This window comes from Diadema antillarum, unplaced genomic scaffold (assembly GCF_040938485.1).
Source record: "Diadema antillarum isolate AM-2024a unplaced genomic scaffold, OU_Dant_1.0 seq00000674_RagTag, whole genome shotgun sequence".
In the NCBI taxonomy this organism is placed as follows: Eukaryota; Metazoa; Echinodermata; class Echinoidea; order Diadematoida; family Diadematidae; genus Diadema; species Diadema antillarum.
Window position 1 is genome coordinate 1,465,886 of NW_027271580.1, and position 17,046 is coordinate 1,482,931.

At 41.7% G+C, this 17,046-nt stretch overlaps 1 protein-coding gene and 1 non-coding gene across 2 annotated transcripts in view; both read left to right on the plus strand.

The window, feature by feature from the left end:
* The first annotated feature begins 1,273 nt into the window (after positions 1–1,273).
* Trnat-agu (transfer RNA threonine (anticodon AGU)) lies at positions 1,274–1,347 on the plus strand. Its single transcript has one exon. It is a non-coding gene; the product is annotated as a tRNA-Thr (tRNA).
* A 1,624-nt stretch (positions 1,348–2,971) lies between these two features.
* LOC139736953 (protein transport protein Sec24C-like) overlaps positions 2,972–17,046 on the plus strand; it is a 28,607-nt gene continuing 14,532 nt past the window's right edge. The window contains exons 1-5 of the mRNA XM_071647627.1: positions 2,972–3,073; positions 11,904–12,394; positions 13,222–13,366; positions 14,758–15,294; positions 16,673–16,784. Of these exons, the coding sequence (XP_071503728.1) occupies positions 11,949–12,394; positions 13,222–13,366; positions 14,758–15,294; positions 16,673–16,784 (1,240 nt within the window). The 5' untranslated portion in view covers positions 2,972–3,073; positions 11,904–11,948. The remainder of the gene's footprint in view (positions 3,074–11,903; positions 12,395–13,221; positions 13,367–14,757; positions 15,295–16,672; positions 16,785–17,046) is intronic.

Here is a 17,046-nt window from a genome sequence, read left to right on the forward strand (position 1 = left end):
TTGAGAAATCGCTTCCTTTCGCTTTCCTTCTTTGAACTTTAATGGCTGTTTACGTTCCATGACGCTGTCTTGAAAGATTAGATGAAGACTTCACGTAATACCAACATTATGATCGTTGCTATTGTCGCTCTCATGATCCAAATTTTGTAGCAGATTTCATTGCAACCTGCAGAGAAGTGTGTACGAGGTCATTATTTTATATAATACTAACATAGTGAATGAACAAGAAAAAAAAAATCCGAGAACGATGCAGATTGCACACGCTGAAGCACATAGTCGTCTACCATAGTGCGATGACCCTTAAAAAGGAGGCTTACTCACTAATACCATGCGATGAAGCAAGACAAAAACAATGTATCTGTATATACCGTATTGCATAAACGATGATGATGCAAGTACAATGTAAATAACTATTTGGATATTTTAACTCTATATGTACGATTATTTTTTAAGTACTGTGGTGTAGAAGTGGTAATCACACAGGTGACGTTACTATCGCGAAGAAAAGATCGAAGTGGCGTTAAGTTCGAGAAAAAAAAAATGAAAGAAAGTGTACTACAGTGGACCGATCATTTCTGTGTATTTATCATTACAGGTTTGGGGAAGAACAATAGTATGCCTTGACTGACGGGAATTTATTTTGTACTTTGAAATAAAAAACGACAAAAGACTTCTTTGACTCTGCCTGAATTTATTTAAAAAATGATATGAAGACACTTTGCCAGTGTATGTATAAGTGTGAAACATATCAAAATGAGGGTTGATTGCAAGGTTAGAAGTCACTGTATAGTGACTACAAAATTCAGAGTCATTTTCATTATACAAAATGTAAAGTAATATTATGTGTGTGCGTGTGTTTGTGTTTGCGTGTTTGCCACACGTGTGCGTGTAATAATACGCTCGAGTGGGTTGATGTCTCCGCTTTCCCGTTTCTCTCTCACTTTATTCTCTCTCTCCCTCTCTCTCTGTAACTCTATCCTGCTTAATTTTTAGTTAGATGTATTTATGATCGTGTAATGTATGTGTATGTATATATAGCAAACCATATATATATATACATGTATATATATGTAAATATATATATATATATATATATATATATATATATATATATATGTAAATATATATATATATATATGTATATGTAATACATATATGTATGTATGTTTATGTGCGGCTGAGCTATTGAAAGAAGCTATAGTACACACACACACACACACACACACACACACACGACACACATTAACCTGACATAAACTGATACCGATCTAGGGCTTTCAATAGCTCAGTCGGTAGAGCACCGGTCTAGTAATCCGGAGGTCTCGGGTTCGAATCCCGATGAAAGCCCATTTCCTTTGCTCAAAGTTTTCACTATCTATTATTTGTTTCTGGTCAGTTTTCCCGTTCTTATTTTAATATATATATATATATATAAAACGAAATGATCCGTAATCAGATATAATAGCGTTTTTCGGATGATAATTGTGTCTGGGGAAACTGAGTAAAGAAGAGTATCCGACTTTGGAACTTCTGTCTACTTTCTATATCACAGGGGTACATTAGTGCATCGAAATATTGGACGATTACTGACGATCACTGCTGACGCAAAGTCGAGGGCTGTCCTAAAGAATATAACTGGTAACTTGTACAACATTGTATTAAAATGAATCCCAGGATAAATCATCAGCAATATAGTAGATAGTACAACCAGAGATGACGTCAAACGAGTCCCTGTGTGTACATATGCCCCTTAGTGGGGAGAGAGAGCACCCCCCCCCCGCCCCAAGAAAAGTCTTTTTTTATACCTGCATACCGCACCGCTCGCAAAAACGGTGATCAAAGCGTGTTACAAGTTTGTTAAAGTCTTTATATAGGACCCTACATCGCTCGAGAAATCGTTTGTTCTCTCTACCTTCTCTTATAGGCAGTTTTTAATCGAAAATCAAAGTATAATAATCAAATGCTTTAGAAATTCATCGAAATTGGACGCGAATGAATACAGGAATAAAGTTACGGGAATGTCCGAAATGATCACGTCTTCAAGAAACATAACGACCACACACCACCTATGCAAACCATTCCTAGATGTGAGTATGATTATGCCACTCCCTGTAAAGTATTCTACTGACATCATAGTCACACGCATTACTTAGATTGCAATATATGCACTAGATGATTTCTGATAAGGAAATTCACAATTAACAAATTTGTATCTTTTCATTTTTTTTTTTTTTTTGGGGGGGGGGGTCAAATTTAATGATCGACCTAACATTAGAATGAAAAGGTTGTACAGTTTGCTTATTTGTCGATTATAAACATCGCCTAGTTGTAATGTCATTTCTTTACACAAACCAACGGCAGATTAGTGAGCTGATGACAAATCTTCCTAATCTTTATATATAGGTTGCATTTAAAACAAAAACAAAAAGTGAAATGGCAGACATTCCGTTACTGTCTTGTTTTAATATGTCCGATGATTGGTGACAACACCTCTGCCATACTGCTCTTTAATTTGCTGTCAACTTGAACATGAATTTGAATTTTACTGTAGGGTTCTAGTACATTATATCAACTTCTCTATCGGTGGGGCTAGCTAAGTAATACGCAACTGATTTTCCCTCCATTTCCCTGGAACATCTGGCCAATCTGTCAAAGCCACGGCATGCTATAAATTCAACGTCCACTATCACGCTGTTTTCTACCTCCCTGACACAGAAAAACGTTGTCTGTCGAGAGCACTGTCGACGACATGTCCAGTCTGAAATAGGAAAAGAAACATACTTTGTTAGGGACAACGGCTAAGTATTGACACATATTCAAGTTTTTGAACGTTGAATAGTGGAATTTCATGATAAGCATCATTGTGTAATGAGATGTACTTTGCTGATGCATTTGTTGTCATGTCATCTGCTTACACCCTTGTCCGATAGTCTGTGAATAGACTACGTTGGTCGAGGTGACGTGGCCACGACACGCATGTGCGATGACCGAGGTCACAGACTGGTTACCATACGTGGCATACACACCGTACTGATTATCGCAGAGAATATGCCGAATTTCCGTATTCTGTGAGGTGAGTGTTTTGACAGTTGAACCATTGTAGACGTATTCTGGCATCGCTTTATACTTCAAAGCCTGTTGTTAAGATTTTGTAGAGAACCCTACTTTCTGCAAGTTAACACAGCTAGGGCGTACGCGATTACCAGTTCCTTGAGTTCAGTTATAAACCTATTCAATATTCTACACCTCTCACAGAGCTCCATGTGAGTGTCCAGCTGTGTGGTAAGTACTTAGCCGGTCGAGCGAGCGGCTAGCATTAGTAGCAATGAAGAGCAGCAGCTAGCAGTGCAGTGCGATATATTCCCGTTACGTGTTCAAGGTGTGTACTTGTAACTGTTGCATGCAACCACGATTCCACGAAGCGGACATAAAATGTTAGACTGAACTGGGACAAAAAGGTTGGGGAAGGGAGAGTGAAACTTAAGGTGTACTGTGCTGTGAATGCATTCACCAGGCCAGGTCGTGGTTTGGCACTTTGGGCTGGCATTCATAGAACGAAATGATTTGTAGAAAGTGTTTTCAATTCATTCTCATTTCCATTTGTTGATGTATCATTTATCAAAATCTGTTGACAGGCTGTGTTTTGCATATGTTCGGTTATTGCCAGTCAGTACTAAGTAACATAAAGGGCATTATCGTCAAATAGTCCACCACTGCACTCCATTCACTGCCATATTCATTTGGTCATAGGCGATAGCCGATGATAACTAGGTGTCACGTCTATACACAGCAGCCCAGTCGCTGTATGAGTGTATAACTATAAATAGCGACAGGGCTGTACCGTCACAACCCACAACACAAAGAGAGCTCAGCAATCGCATTGTGATCGCTTTTGAGTTTTGATACTTAACATCATTTTTTGTCACCTCAAACTCATTAAATGTAATCTTCATTAATGACCCTACATATCTATGTTATCGATATTGACATGCACATTTCACAACAAATGAAGATTTATGCAGCATGTGCGAACGGTACATCTGATAATCGGCAGTTCATGTGATCTGAATGCACTTTTAAAGGTCATGCTGTCGACCGTGCTGCTACCAAAGCAGTTCGGGAAACCCACTCACAAGGGGGGCCCCTCCTTATAAGTAACCCGTCCCCCTTATAAGTAACCCCGTCCCCCTTATAAGTAACCCCCGGGGCACCCCTTATAAGGAGTCTCCATGCTTTTTTGCAATGCAACGCGAAAATGAAAGGACTGCGGCAATTCGCTTGATTATGTCCATAAAGCTTCACAAGTTTCCTAGTTACTCACGAAATTTGAGCAAAATCGGTTTGAGGCATCATATCTAAAATCATGGATTTAAATGCGATGTCAAACGACCCATGCGAATGCTGAAATGCGAGCGATTACTGGCGTGAGTGTCGCCAGGCGCGGCGGCGCGGCAATGCTTGAGTGCAGACGTGGCGACTGAGTGCAACTACTCAGTCGCCACGTCTGCACTCAAGCATTGCCGCGCCGCCGCGCCTGGCGACACTCACGCCAGTAATCGCTCGCATTTCAGCATTCGCATGGGTCGTTTGACATCGCATTTAAATCCATGATTTTAGATATGATGCCTCAAACCGATTTTGCTAAAATTTCGTGAGTAACTAGGAAACTTGTGAAGCTTTATGGACATAATCAAGCGAATTGCCGCAGTCCTTTCATTTTCGCGTTGCATTGCAAAAAAGCGTGGAGACTCCTTATAAGGGGTGCCCCGGGGGTTACTTATAAGGGGGACGGGGTTACTTATAAGGGGGACGGGTTACTTATAAGGAGGGGCCCCCCTTGTGAGTGGGTTTCCCGAACTGAAAGAGGGCACGCACGCAATAGATCACTGCACTTCCAGCCACACATGCGCACGCATAATTTGCTGAGTGGTCAACGCGACATTTTGAATTCTGCGACGATGAACCTCGACAGTCGGGAATTGCACTAGAAAGTGCCATTTTTTTGTTGTCACAAATGTATCACTAGTAGTTATGTACATGTATGATGTACTGCATGCATGGTTGTTTTAATGTGTATGTACACAGGTTGACCAGATTAATGGAGAACATTCTATGTGGTATAGATATAGTACATACAGGCTGACCAGATAAGTGGAGAATTTTCTAGGTGGTATACAATGTAGCTATACAGTACATGCATGTAGCAGGAAATACATTATAGCTCACTCAATCTAGAATGATTTCACCCATTCCAGAAAGTTCTGGGAAGTGCTTACATGTTTGGCTGAGTGAGGCACTGTCCCTGTAGCCCAATGTGATTGGTAGTTATTCTTGGTAATGATGTTTTGTACATAGTTAGGCAGTGAGTCATCCAGGTTTCCTGGAACTTGGACTGGCTAGTAGGTTGGAGAGAGTTATAGAATGTGCTAGAAGGGGGTGAATGGATAGTATATAAGCTAGAGAAATTCTGCAGTAGGCAGAGTACCCAACACCTCTGCTCTGAGAGTTACGTCACTTCTGGCTCTGAAGCGACTTGTTATAGTCAGTCCTGTGTTACCTGCTGACCTGTTATGTTTGTGGAGATACTTGGCCTGGGAGACATTTTGCCTGCAGAGAATTAATGTGCCTTCATTGGACTCCATATTTTAATGTCAATGGACATTGCTACAGCAAAGCTGTGACGGGCTGGATTCCTAGCTGGACAATATAAAGTGAATCATCATCCAACGCATCGACTGGACGTGGTCGTTGGATTCTGCACATTTCGCTGTGAACATTATACTGTGGATCTATTGTGGACATAATACCCTGGATTTATAACGCGGACTATTGTAACCTGTGCCTCTGGATTTACGTCGAAGGAATCATTCATCGGTGCATCGCGGATCATTCGTTTGTGCATCGAGCATCGTATTTGGACATTTCCAGGGATATTGCGTGTAATGCGTACGTAAGTGATTCCATTACTGACTATATTTGTTTCTATTGATCATTATTGTACTGATGTGAAACCGATTACCAGTCTGTACCCACAATATCACTGTTAATAAACCGCCTGAACATCAGTTGATTGTTTCTTTTGTGCGATCATTCTCAGAGTGATTTTGGTCGTAACAAAATTGGGGGCTTGTGTCCGAGAATTGAATTTAAAGCCAAAATATAGAATTTGGAACGTTCCGGAATCCAGAATATTGGTACAGACATAATACCAGTTGAGTTGATTGTTCAATTGTATATTGTGTGTAATACAGTGTGACAATGTCAATCAGTACAATGGATGTTCAGGCATTTGTTCAGAGGACAGATTTGTCCCTCAAAGATTTGCAAAGGTTACGCAAATGTGATTTGACCGCTGTTGCACAGCATTTAAATGTAGATGTTCCACAAGGTGCAAGAAAGGCAGAGATTCTTGACTTAGTAGCTGGTCACATGGAGCTCAAAGAAGAAATTGATACTCCAGATCGAGCTCAAATTTCAGATCAAACACGGCTTGAGCTTGCTAAATTGGAAATGAAGGAGAGAGAAAGAGCAAGGGAAGTAGAACTGGAAAAAGAGAAGATGAGATTAGAAAGAGAGAGGGAGAAAGAACAAATGGAAATGAGGAAATTCGAAATGGAGCAGCAAATGAAGTTGCGTGAGATAGAATTGACTCATGCACAGACTGTTGGAAATCGTGAAAGGGCTCCCTCTGAATTTGATTTGGCCAAGAACATTCGATTGGTGCCAAAGTTTGAAGAAAATAGAGTTGATGCATATTTTGTGTCATTTGAGAAGGTAGCTAACAGTTTGAACTGGCCACAGGAATTTTGGCCCTTGCTCCTTCAAAGTGTGTTTGTCGGCAAAGCAGCTGATGTGTACTCATCTCTCTCTGAAGAGCAATCACGTGACTATGCTACAGTCAAGAAAGCAGTGTTGAATGCTTATGAGTTGGTGCCAGAGGCGTACAGACACAAGTTCAGAAATTCGTACCGCAGACCAGGCCAGACACATGTTGAGTTTGCTCGTGAAAAAGAAATGATGTTTGATAGGTGGTACAGATCCCTGAAAGTGGATCAGGACTTTGATAACCTACGTGAGGTTGTTCTCTTGGAAGAATTCAAAAAGAGTGTTGCTTTCAGTGTGAGGTCACATTTGGATGATCACAAAGTGACACGTTTGCATAAAGCAGCCTTGATGGCTGATGAGTATGAGCTGACCCACAGAAATGACAACAGACCACCTTTCAGGAATTTCTCTGGAAATAAGAGAGACAAAATTCAGTCGAGCAATCCAAAGAATGCTGGTCCTGAAAAAGGCACGAGTTCTGAAACTTCATCGGCACCAAAGCCTCAATCTGACAAAGGGTCCAGTACAAGTGCAAATGTCATCAAATGTTTTCACTGTAACAAGACAGGGCATGTAAAGTCACAGTGTTGGAAGTTGCAAAACAAAACAAAGAAGGACATGGGATTTGTCATGTCAAAAAGTGTCCTACCCGAAAACAGTGTCCCGTTCAGTGAAACACAGGCCATTGAAAGTCAATCTCCCAAATTCAAAGATAGGCTGAAGCAGGTGGATGAGAGCTATCGTAGCTTTTTGTTTGATGGTGAGGTGACCCCATGTACCTCTGGTGAGGCAGGTAAGCCAGTGGTCATCCTGCGGGATACGGGGGCCTCTCAGTCGTTGATGGTGGATGGTGGTATGACTTTTCCACCAGATAGTGCAGTGAATGCAAAAGTCTTGATTCAGACTGTTGATGGCAGTTATATGTCAGTGCCACTGTATAGAGTGGATTTGAAGTGTGACCTAGTTTCTGGTCCTGTCACTGTTGGAGTTGTTCCTGAGTTGCCCATGGCAGGCATTGACTTCTTGTTGGGGAATGACTTGGCTGGGGACAAGGTGGTTGCGTCTCCAGTTGTTTCGGAGAAACCAGTGGTGGTTGCTGAAACTGAGCAGTTGCAGGAGGAATTTCCTGGGATTTTCCCAGATTGTGTTGTGACTAGGTCTCAGGCTCGTAGAGCTGTTCAAGATGATGCGGATTCTGTTGATGTGGAGGAGAATTCCGGTGTTTGGTTGGCAGAAACCTTTTTCAAGGATTTGAATGATGGGGTTGCTGTATTAGGCTCCGAGGCTAACAGTGATGGGCTGTTTAGCAAGTCTTCCTTGGTTGAAGCACAGCAGGCAGACTCTGAGTTGAAAGGCTTGTCTCAGACGGCGTGTTCTGAGGCTGAGGCTGAAAAGGTCCCTGAGTGCTATTATGTCAAAGATGGCATTTTGATGAGGAAGTGGAGACCTCCCCATAGGCCAGCTGATGAGGATTGGACGGTGGTCCGTCAAGTTGTTGTCCCTCCCTGTTACCGCGGTGAGATCTTGAGGATTGCTCACGAGTTACCTGTTGGCGGCCATTTAGGCGTCAGAAAGACAAAGGATCGGATCATGAGGCATTTCTATTGGCCGGGGTTGAATGTGGATGTGGCTGAGTTTTGCAAGACTTGTCACACATGTCAGGTGGCTGGTAAACCACAGCATTCGGTGAAGCCGGCGCCATTGATTCCGATACCTGCGTTTGAAGAACCATTCAGTCGGGTTCTAGTTGACTGTGTTGGACCTTTGCCTAGGACTAGGTCGGGCCACAAGTACCTCTTGACAATCATGGATATGTCTACACGGTTTCCAGAGGCTATCCCATTGCGAAACATCACTGCTAAGACTGTGGTAGATGCTCTAGTGCAGTTTTTCACTAGGTATGGGTTGCCCAAGGAAGTGCAGTCTGACCAAGGGTCAAATTTCATGTCAGGCATATTTCAAGAGGTGATGTATCGTTTGGGTGTGAAGCAGCTGAAGTCGTCAGCTTATCATCCCCAGTCCCAAGGTGCGTTGGAGCGCTACCACCAGACCCTAAAGATAATGATTAGGGCATTTTGTGAGGAGTATCCCGAGGATTGGGATAAGGGCATCCCTTTCCTGCTGTTTGCAACGAGAGACTCCCCAAATGAGTCGACGGGTTTCAGCCCATTTGAGTTGGTGTACGGTCATGAAGTCAGGGGCCCACTGAAGCTCATCAAAGAGAAATTCATGACGGAGGATGATGAGGTCCACCTACTTGACTACGTGTCAAAGTTTCGTGAAAGGCTTTCAAAGGCTTGTGAGGTAGCTAGGGAACACTTGAAAGTGTCACAAGACTCCATGAAGAGAAAGGCAGACAAAAATGCCAAAGCCCAAACTTTCAACCCAGGTGACAAAGTTCTTGTACTGCTGCCCATACAAGGTGAACCACTGAAAGCCAAGTTCAGTGGCCCGTACTGTGTCAAAAAGAAACTCAATGATGTGACCAGTACGCCAGACAGACGCAAAGAACAGAAAATGTGCCATGTCAACACGTTGAAAGAGTGCTATGACAGAAAGTCAGTTGGTGTGACATAGGTAGTGAATAGCACAGTAGAATTCAAGGGTGAAAAGTTTTCACCTCATAGACATCACTTACAGTGTATGTGTTTAGCATATTCATTAATGTGTGCAAAATAGTTTGATATGATTGTATAAGCTCCAAGAATCCAAGCAATATCATTGTAAATGGTATCCATGAAAAGAGAACATGGAATTAATACAGCTATCCAAAAGGCATGTGATAGTGTGTGATTATTGTAGCTTGACTTGGATTTTACCTCACATTCATTGTAAATAATAATGAGAAATTGTGAAGGTAAAAGAAACCCTTGCTACGGCAAGGCTTTCTTTTTCCCATGGGGGATGGTGTCACAAATGTATCACTAGTAGTTATGTACATGTATGATGTACTGCATGCATGGTTGTTTTAATGTGTATGTACACAGGTTGACCAGATTAATGGAGAACATTCTATGTGGTATAGATATAGTACATACAGGCTGACCAGATAAGTGGAGAATTTTCTAGGTGGTATACAATGTAGCTATACAGTACATGCATGTAGCAGGAAATACATTATAGCTCACTCAATCTAGAATGATTTCACCCATTCCAGAAAGTTCTGGGAAGTGCTTACATGTTTGGCTGAGTGAGGCACTGTCCCTGTAGCCCAATGTGATTGGTAGTTATTCTTGGTAATGATGTTTTGTACATAGTTAGGCAGTGAGTCATCCAGGTTTCCTGGAACTTGGACTGGCTAGTAGGTTGGAGAGAGTTATAGAATGTGCTAGAAGGGGGTGAATGGATAGTATATAAGCTAGAGAAATTCTGCAGTAGGCAGAGTACCCAACACCTCTGCTCTGAGAGTTACGTCACTTCTGGCTCTGAAGCGACTTGTTATAGTCAGTCCTGTGTTACCTGCTGACCTGTTATGTTTGTGGAGATACTTGGCCTGGGAGACATTTTGCCTGCAGAGAATTAATGTGCCTTCATTGGACTCCATATTTTAATGTCAATGGACATTGCTACAGCAAAGCTGTGACGGGCTGGATTCCTAGCTGGACAATATAAAGTGAATCATCATCCAACGCATCGACTGGACGTGGTCGTTGGATTCTGCACATTTCGCTGTGAACATTATACTGTGGATCTATTGTGGACATAATACCCTGGATTTATAACGCGGACTATTGTAACCTGTGCCTCTGGATTTACGTCGAAGGAATCATTCATCGGTGCATCGCGGATCATTCGTTTGTGCATCGAGCATCGTATTTGGACATTTCCAGGGATATTGCGTGTAATGCGTACGTAAGTGATTCCATTACTGACTATATTTGTTTCTATTGATCATTATTGTACTGATGTGAAACCGATTACCAGTCTGTACCCACAATATCACTGTTAATAAACCGCCTGAACATCAGTTGATTGTTTCTTTTGTGCGATCATTCTCAGAGTGATTTTGGTCGTAACATTGTTCATTGGACTTATCATGAGGGCTCTCTGTGGACTTCTGTGCCTTCTGTAATATCAGCATGCACTTTACATGAGTAATGTACAAATGTCTATAAGTAATGTATAAATTGATATAAGATTTGTAGGTGCGTTGTGATTCTCCACTTTGATGGCAAGGCTCCGACTGTCTGCAGCTGTGCTTTGCACAGCGTCTGGTCGGGCTAAGCCGATGACTGCTTAAAATGCTTTCAACCTCCATAGACTTTGCACATAGTGAAGACACAACGCAGAACAAGAAGGGACTGATATCACGATTTAGCCAAGACTGAACACAGGCGCGGAATACAATGATGTGAATAGAACTCTATCTCTAACCACACCAGCGACCCCAACGCAAACTGTTAGTGGTTACAACAGCGCCCCATGCCGGGGTTACTCTACCTCAAACGTTAAATCTACCAGACGCAACACCTACATCATACATGGTAGACTGTCATTAGTTAGATGATGTAGAATTTCCAGGATTTGGTGGTAAAATAAGGGGGATATGCTGAGGTGAAATTTTGAGATTTTTTTGTCCTCACTTGGCACACAATGGCCAATGCTTCGATAGCTGTTTTGAATTCAAAGGGGTTTGCTTCTTATTGTGGAGTTAATTGCATTGTATCACTGAGTCTGTACTATCAAACACAAAACCTCTGCAATTCTGATATAGATCTTGACCTTAGTTGGTGTGGGATTGCAAGTGTACTTAGTGACCCCGATGAGATGTGTGTCAGCTGGCAACCATGCAAACATGTAAAATGGATTGGCAAATACATTGCATTGTTATACTCTTAGTAAAGAGTCTTATATGATGCCAACCAAATCAGTAAATCACAATAATCACACTGTATCATTTTGTTTACTTAAGGTTAAAATTTGTCTTGTATATGAATTGAGGATTAACTTTCATGGTGAGACCAGATATACATGTACTTGCTTAAAAAGAGACCTTTAAATGAAAATGAAAAAGGTAAGACAAGTGATACATTTCAATCATCTTATTCTGTTTGTATTTGTGTTTCTCTAATTTTTAGACCCCAACAGAGAGCTGTCCACAGACCAGTTTAGTTCTGTCAAAGATGAGCTACATGAACCAGCCTCCTAGTGGAGGCTACCAGCAGTCGCCATACAATCCCTATGGCCCACCTTCCAGTCAGGCTCAGCCCAATGCATACAACAACTACAACAACCAGCCTGGTCCTCCAGTCTCCTCAGCCCCACCCCCAATGGGTGGTGGTGTCCCTCCAACCAATAAGCCCCAGTATGGAGGGTATGGTGAAGGGAGACAGCAATACCCTCAGGGCCCCGGTGGTCCTGCCTTGAATGGGCCGTCTGGCCAGGGTTCGGCTCCCATGTCCAATCAGTATGGCCAACCTAAGCAGCCGATGGGTGGATACTCGTCTGGTGGTCCGAGAGGGCCACCACCTGGGCAAATGCAAGGGGGACAAGGTCCCCCCATGGGAGGACAACCACCACAGGGACAGGCCTCGCAGAATCTTCCTGGCAGCTATGGAATGCCAAACAGGTAGGTATTCAATTAGAAGCAAACTCTAATTATGCTTGTTCTTTAAAGTGCTTGGACAGGACCGACAGACACCTATTGGTCCTATTCCAAAGGCCTGAGAGAGAAAAAAAAAGTTTTATGTAGAGTCATGCACTAACAGTGTCATAACATTTGATTAACTGTATCTTTGAGAAAACAGATTTAATCAGAGGAGATTTTCGTATTTTTCATGACAAAGAAATTTAGTACTTTTTTTATTCATTATCAGTGACAGTCATGTTTCAGTGTGAAATTGTGCATACTGCATAAGCTGAATGATGAATTACCACGGTGGTCACATGACGAAGACAACAATTCAAATGTCTACATGAGATACTGTGTCAGGTGACATCCTGGCATTCAAATGCTTAACTCTGTGTTTTATGTATCTAGATTTACTTCAACTACCAGGTATTCCATTTTTTTTTTTGGTATTCTCCGTCTTCAAAAAACATACAGGAAACCAAAACCAAATGCAGTGGTAGTTTCAAGCAGTTTCACTTGGCGACACAACATTTGCCCTGTGTGACAATTGCTCCGGTCTTATTTTCTCCAGAGACTTAGGGTTAGGACTAGGGTTGTGATCAGGTCTTAGGTTTAATTTGATGTGAGGATTAGGATTAGGGTTAGAGTTATGCTTGTGAGTAGGTTTTATGATTGGTTTAGTGTGCAGATATTTCATGAGAGCAATTGTCGCAGGAGCAAATGCCATGGAACCGTATCACTTGCAGCAACAAAGGTTCTGCGGGACAAAATCTGTACTCTGTGAACTCATTAATATTCACTTTGTGCAATGTATCTACCTCCAGACCACCAGTGTCCAGCTCACAGCCAGGATTCTACCAACCTGGAGCCCCACCCATGTCTGGGGGTGCCCCGCCCATGAAGGATGTCACCAATAAGATGTCAACAATGAGTGTATCCAGAGGGGCACAACAACCTGGCTACAACATGGTATGTTGTCCCAACTGCTTATGTTGTCTGACGCAAAGTGCAATGTTACACCTACTGCTACAGAAATGTCTCTTTTCTTTTTAAAGTTTATTTCCAGTTGTACAAAGACTTAGATGCAGAGTTCTTTTCTACTAGTGTCTACTTGAAAAGAGTGCCTCTGATGTGAGTAGGAGCACATCAAAGCAAATTTCATCACGGCCAACTTTGCCGCATGGAGAAATTTCATGGTGATTCTGCCATGATGTAGTGATATATAGGCATGGGACTTTTTATGACTCGTGACCTTTCAGTAGACCTATTAGCAGGTGGATGTGCTCAGCATGTGACAAGTGCTTTCCTGGCAGTGTGACAGTCAATTTGTCAAATTATGCATCTGGCTTTGATAGAAATGCAGTGGAGAGAAGAAGATGGCATATTTTTATGTTTCCATGTACACCATTTTTGTTTTCCTTCATTTGTATTTTTTCCCAAAGTGAATACAGAATTTCACCTGTAGAATGCACTGAGTACTCAAGAAACATTGTGCGTTAATTTGACCAAACTGCTTTCCTGTTAATTATGAGAATGAATGAGTTTTTTTTTCATATTTTTTTTTTCATATATATTGTTCAGATTAGGGCTAATACTTCCCTATTCTGAAGTGAAACAGAAGAAGCACATGATAGGAAATTTGCTTCAAAGGTAGAGTCTGCTAAATCAGTAGAATGTTTATTACACCAACTTCAAACTTTGACATTGACGATGGAGTTCTTGCATAGACAATGGAGGAAATGAGTTGTATTATTCTTCTAATTACATTGTGACTTTAATGTCATGCGTCTACTTTTTTTCTGTTGCAATCCAGAAATCAGAGGAGTTTTCTCTAAGAAATGTTGCTAACTGCCTTTCTATTACATTGATCAGTAGTTACGTCAAATTTGATACTTTTCTGATTTGTGGTGTTTATACAAAGCGATATGGGATGTGTGATTTTAAGAGGAAAGTGTTAACGCAAAGCATTTTACTTATGGATAGGAATCTACACCACATTCCATCCGAAGACAGCTATATTTTGCTTTTATTATGCATACAAATCATTAGTGCGGAATATCATAACTGAACTGTGACGAGATATGCTGATGTGTTCTTAGTCTTCCCTTTCATTTTTTTTTTTCAACACTATCAACAAAATTGGATATACTGTATTGCTAAACTTGATGGACTGAAAACCTAACCAATAATGTCTGTGATGTGATATCCCAGGATTTATGTAACTCTTATTCAAGTTTCATGTCCTTTAGCTATAGGAAAACATGTAAGATGATTATATTTTTGTGTGGAAAATAAGTGTTGATGATTAGTTTCTTTTAATGCAAACATTAAAAAATGCCATTTTTAATTATGTCATTCAGGGTGGTCAAGTTCCAACCAGTACGTTTCCAGGCAGCCAGCAAGGACCCGGATACGGAGGCCCTCCTCTCAACCAGCCCCCTCCATCCAGTCAAGGTGGCTACCAGGCATCTCCTCCAAACCCTTACTCAGGTGCACAGCAAACTAACTATTCAAATGCACCACCTACAGGCTACGGCAATGCACCACCCTTGTCAAGTTATGCGGGAGCACCTCCACCATCGTCAAACTATGGTCCTCCAACAAGTATGGCGGGTGGACCTCTTCCACTGGGTGGGGGTCCACCAGGTGTAGGTGGAATGCCTCCTTATGGATCCGGTGGTCCACCCCCAATGGGATCAAGTATTACCCCACCGACCACGCCTCCGGGGACAGGAGCTCAACCAGGTTACGTACCAAGTGGCCCTCCACCTGGTGCTGGAGGAATGGGGATGCCCCCTCCTGGAGGGGCAGGCTATGGCCAGCCAGGCAGCATGCAACCCCAGCCCCAGGCACAGCCAGCCCCCAAAAGGCTAGATCCAGATCAGATGCCTAGTGCAGTAAGTGCTTTGTGCTGCATGTGCCGTATATGCCTCTGTACTGTAATGGTTACCCATGGCATGATTATTTGTTGTCTTTTAAATAGTGACAAAGTATGCATCCATCATTGATCTCTGTACTAATTCAGTACTTCAAACAATGTGCTGTCATTTTCATGTCTTTTATTGCTTTCATTGCTTTATTTTGATTATGGGGATCACAATCAATGTGTATGATGTATGTGTGCACTGATTTTGTAGATGAAGATGACTGTGCATTCTGAGTAAATTATTTTCAGTCTTGATCCAGTAAACATGGTTTTAATCATCCTTGAGCTGGTACATATGTAACACCCAAAAGAGAGGCAGTGGAAAAATCATCTGAAAAGGAAGGCAATGTCACTTGTTCAGCTTCTGGTGTCAGAACATAGCAGGATGAGAATATTACATTCAGTGATGCTTGGTGGTACAAAACTTCAAAATTGCGTTAAACAAATACATACTGCTGCTGAACGTTTTCGACGTGCACTCTTCGGAGTAGAAACCGCACGTATGAAACAGGAAGCGCGAACATAACAATATAAGCAAAACGAGCAAACCATTCAAGCGAAACAGTGCGTACGCTGATTGGCTAACGTAAACATGAGTCAGAATCTAAGTCAAAAGAGCGCCAATGTGCGTACAAACTCCTTTTGCCTGCATAGAATAGGTCTGGTCAGCTGAATGAATATAGCCTCAAGCATATGCAGGTGAACGTCGCTCCGGGCTCCACTGACGATGCGAAACTGTGACGTGGTGAAATGCTCAGCGCATGCGCGACTAGTCAGTAAGTGCTGAGCGATAGCAGATGAAGGGTGCACGTCGAAAACGTTCAGTAGCAGTATGTATTTGTTTAACGCAATTACACTCAGTGTTGATTGTATTCAAGATTCCTAGAGTTTTAGCCGTAGAGGCAGTGCTCTTCCTATGGTATACAGTGTTACACACACACACACACACACACACACACACACACACACACACACACACACACACATATATATGTATAAGATGTTAAATTTAGAATAAGTCACGTGTGTTTAATGATAGTTGGAAGATGTACATCATAAACTTGCCCCAAGCTGTCTCTTATAATTGATTGATATAGATCTGTCCTAATATGAATAAGCCTAAACTTTAAATGATTCAAAATGACTGTCAAGGAATTGTTTTATTTCACTCAGCAAAGGTGAGTGAGTGCCTGTTTCATATCAAGTACTCATGTTAAGATTTAATTTTTATGGATGAGATAGAGAAATATACATTATGTATCTTTCTCTTAAGAGGGCAACAACATTAAACCATTGTGCTTGGTTGTTTTATTTCATTGTGTTTTTACACACTAATTTGCTTTTTGCAGATCCAAGTCATTGAGGATGACAGGAAAAACAGAGGTGGTCAACAGTTTATAACAAACCTGAGAGGCCAGGTCCCACCATTAATAACCACAGACTTTCAAGTCATTGATCAAGGTAAGTGTTTTAATTCATCGTTTCATCCGCTGACTGCAATGTTTTATTTGACAGTATTATCTGAAAGATATTGAGGCTTGTGAGACAGACTGGTGATGGATTACTTTAAAGGACCAGTTCACCTTCATAGACATGTGGGTTGAGTGAATGCAGCAATGATAGTAGAACACATCAGTGAGAGTTTGAGGAAAATCAGACAATCCGTTCGAAAGTTATGAATTTTTGAAGTTTCTGCTCGCTCAAGGCCGGATGAGAAGACTAC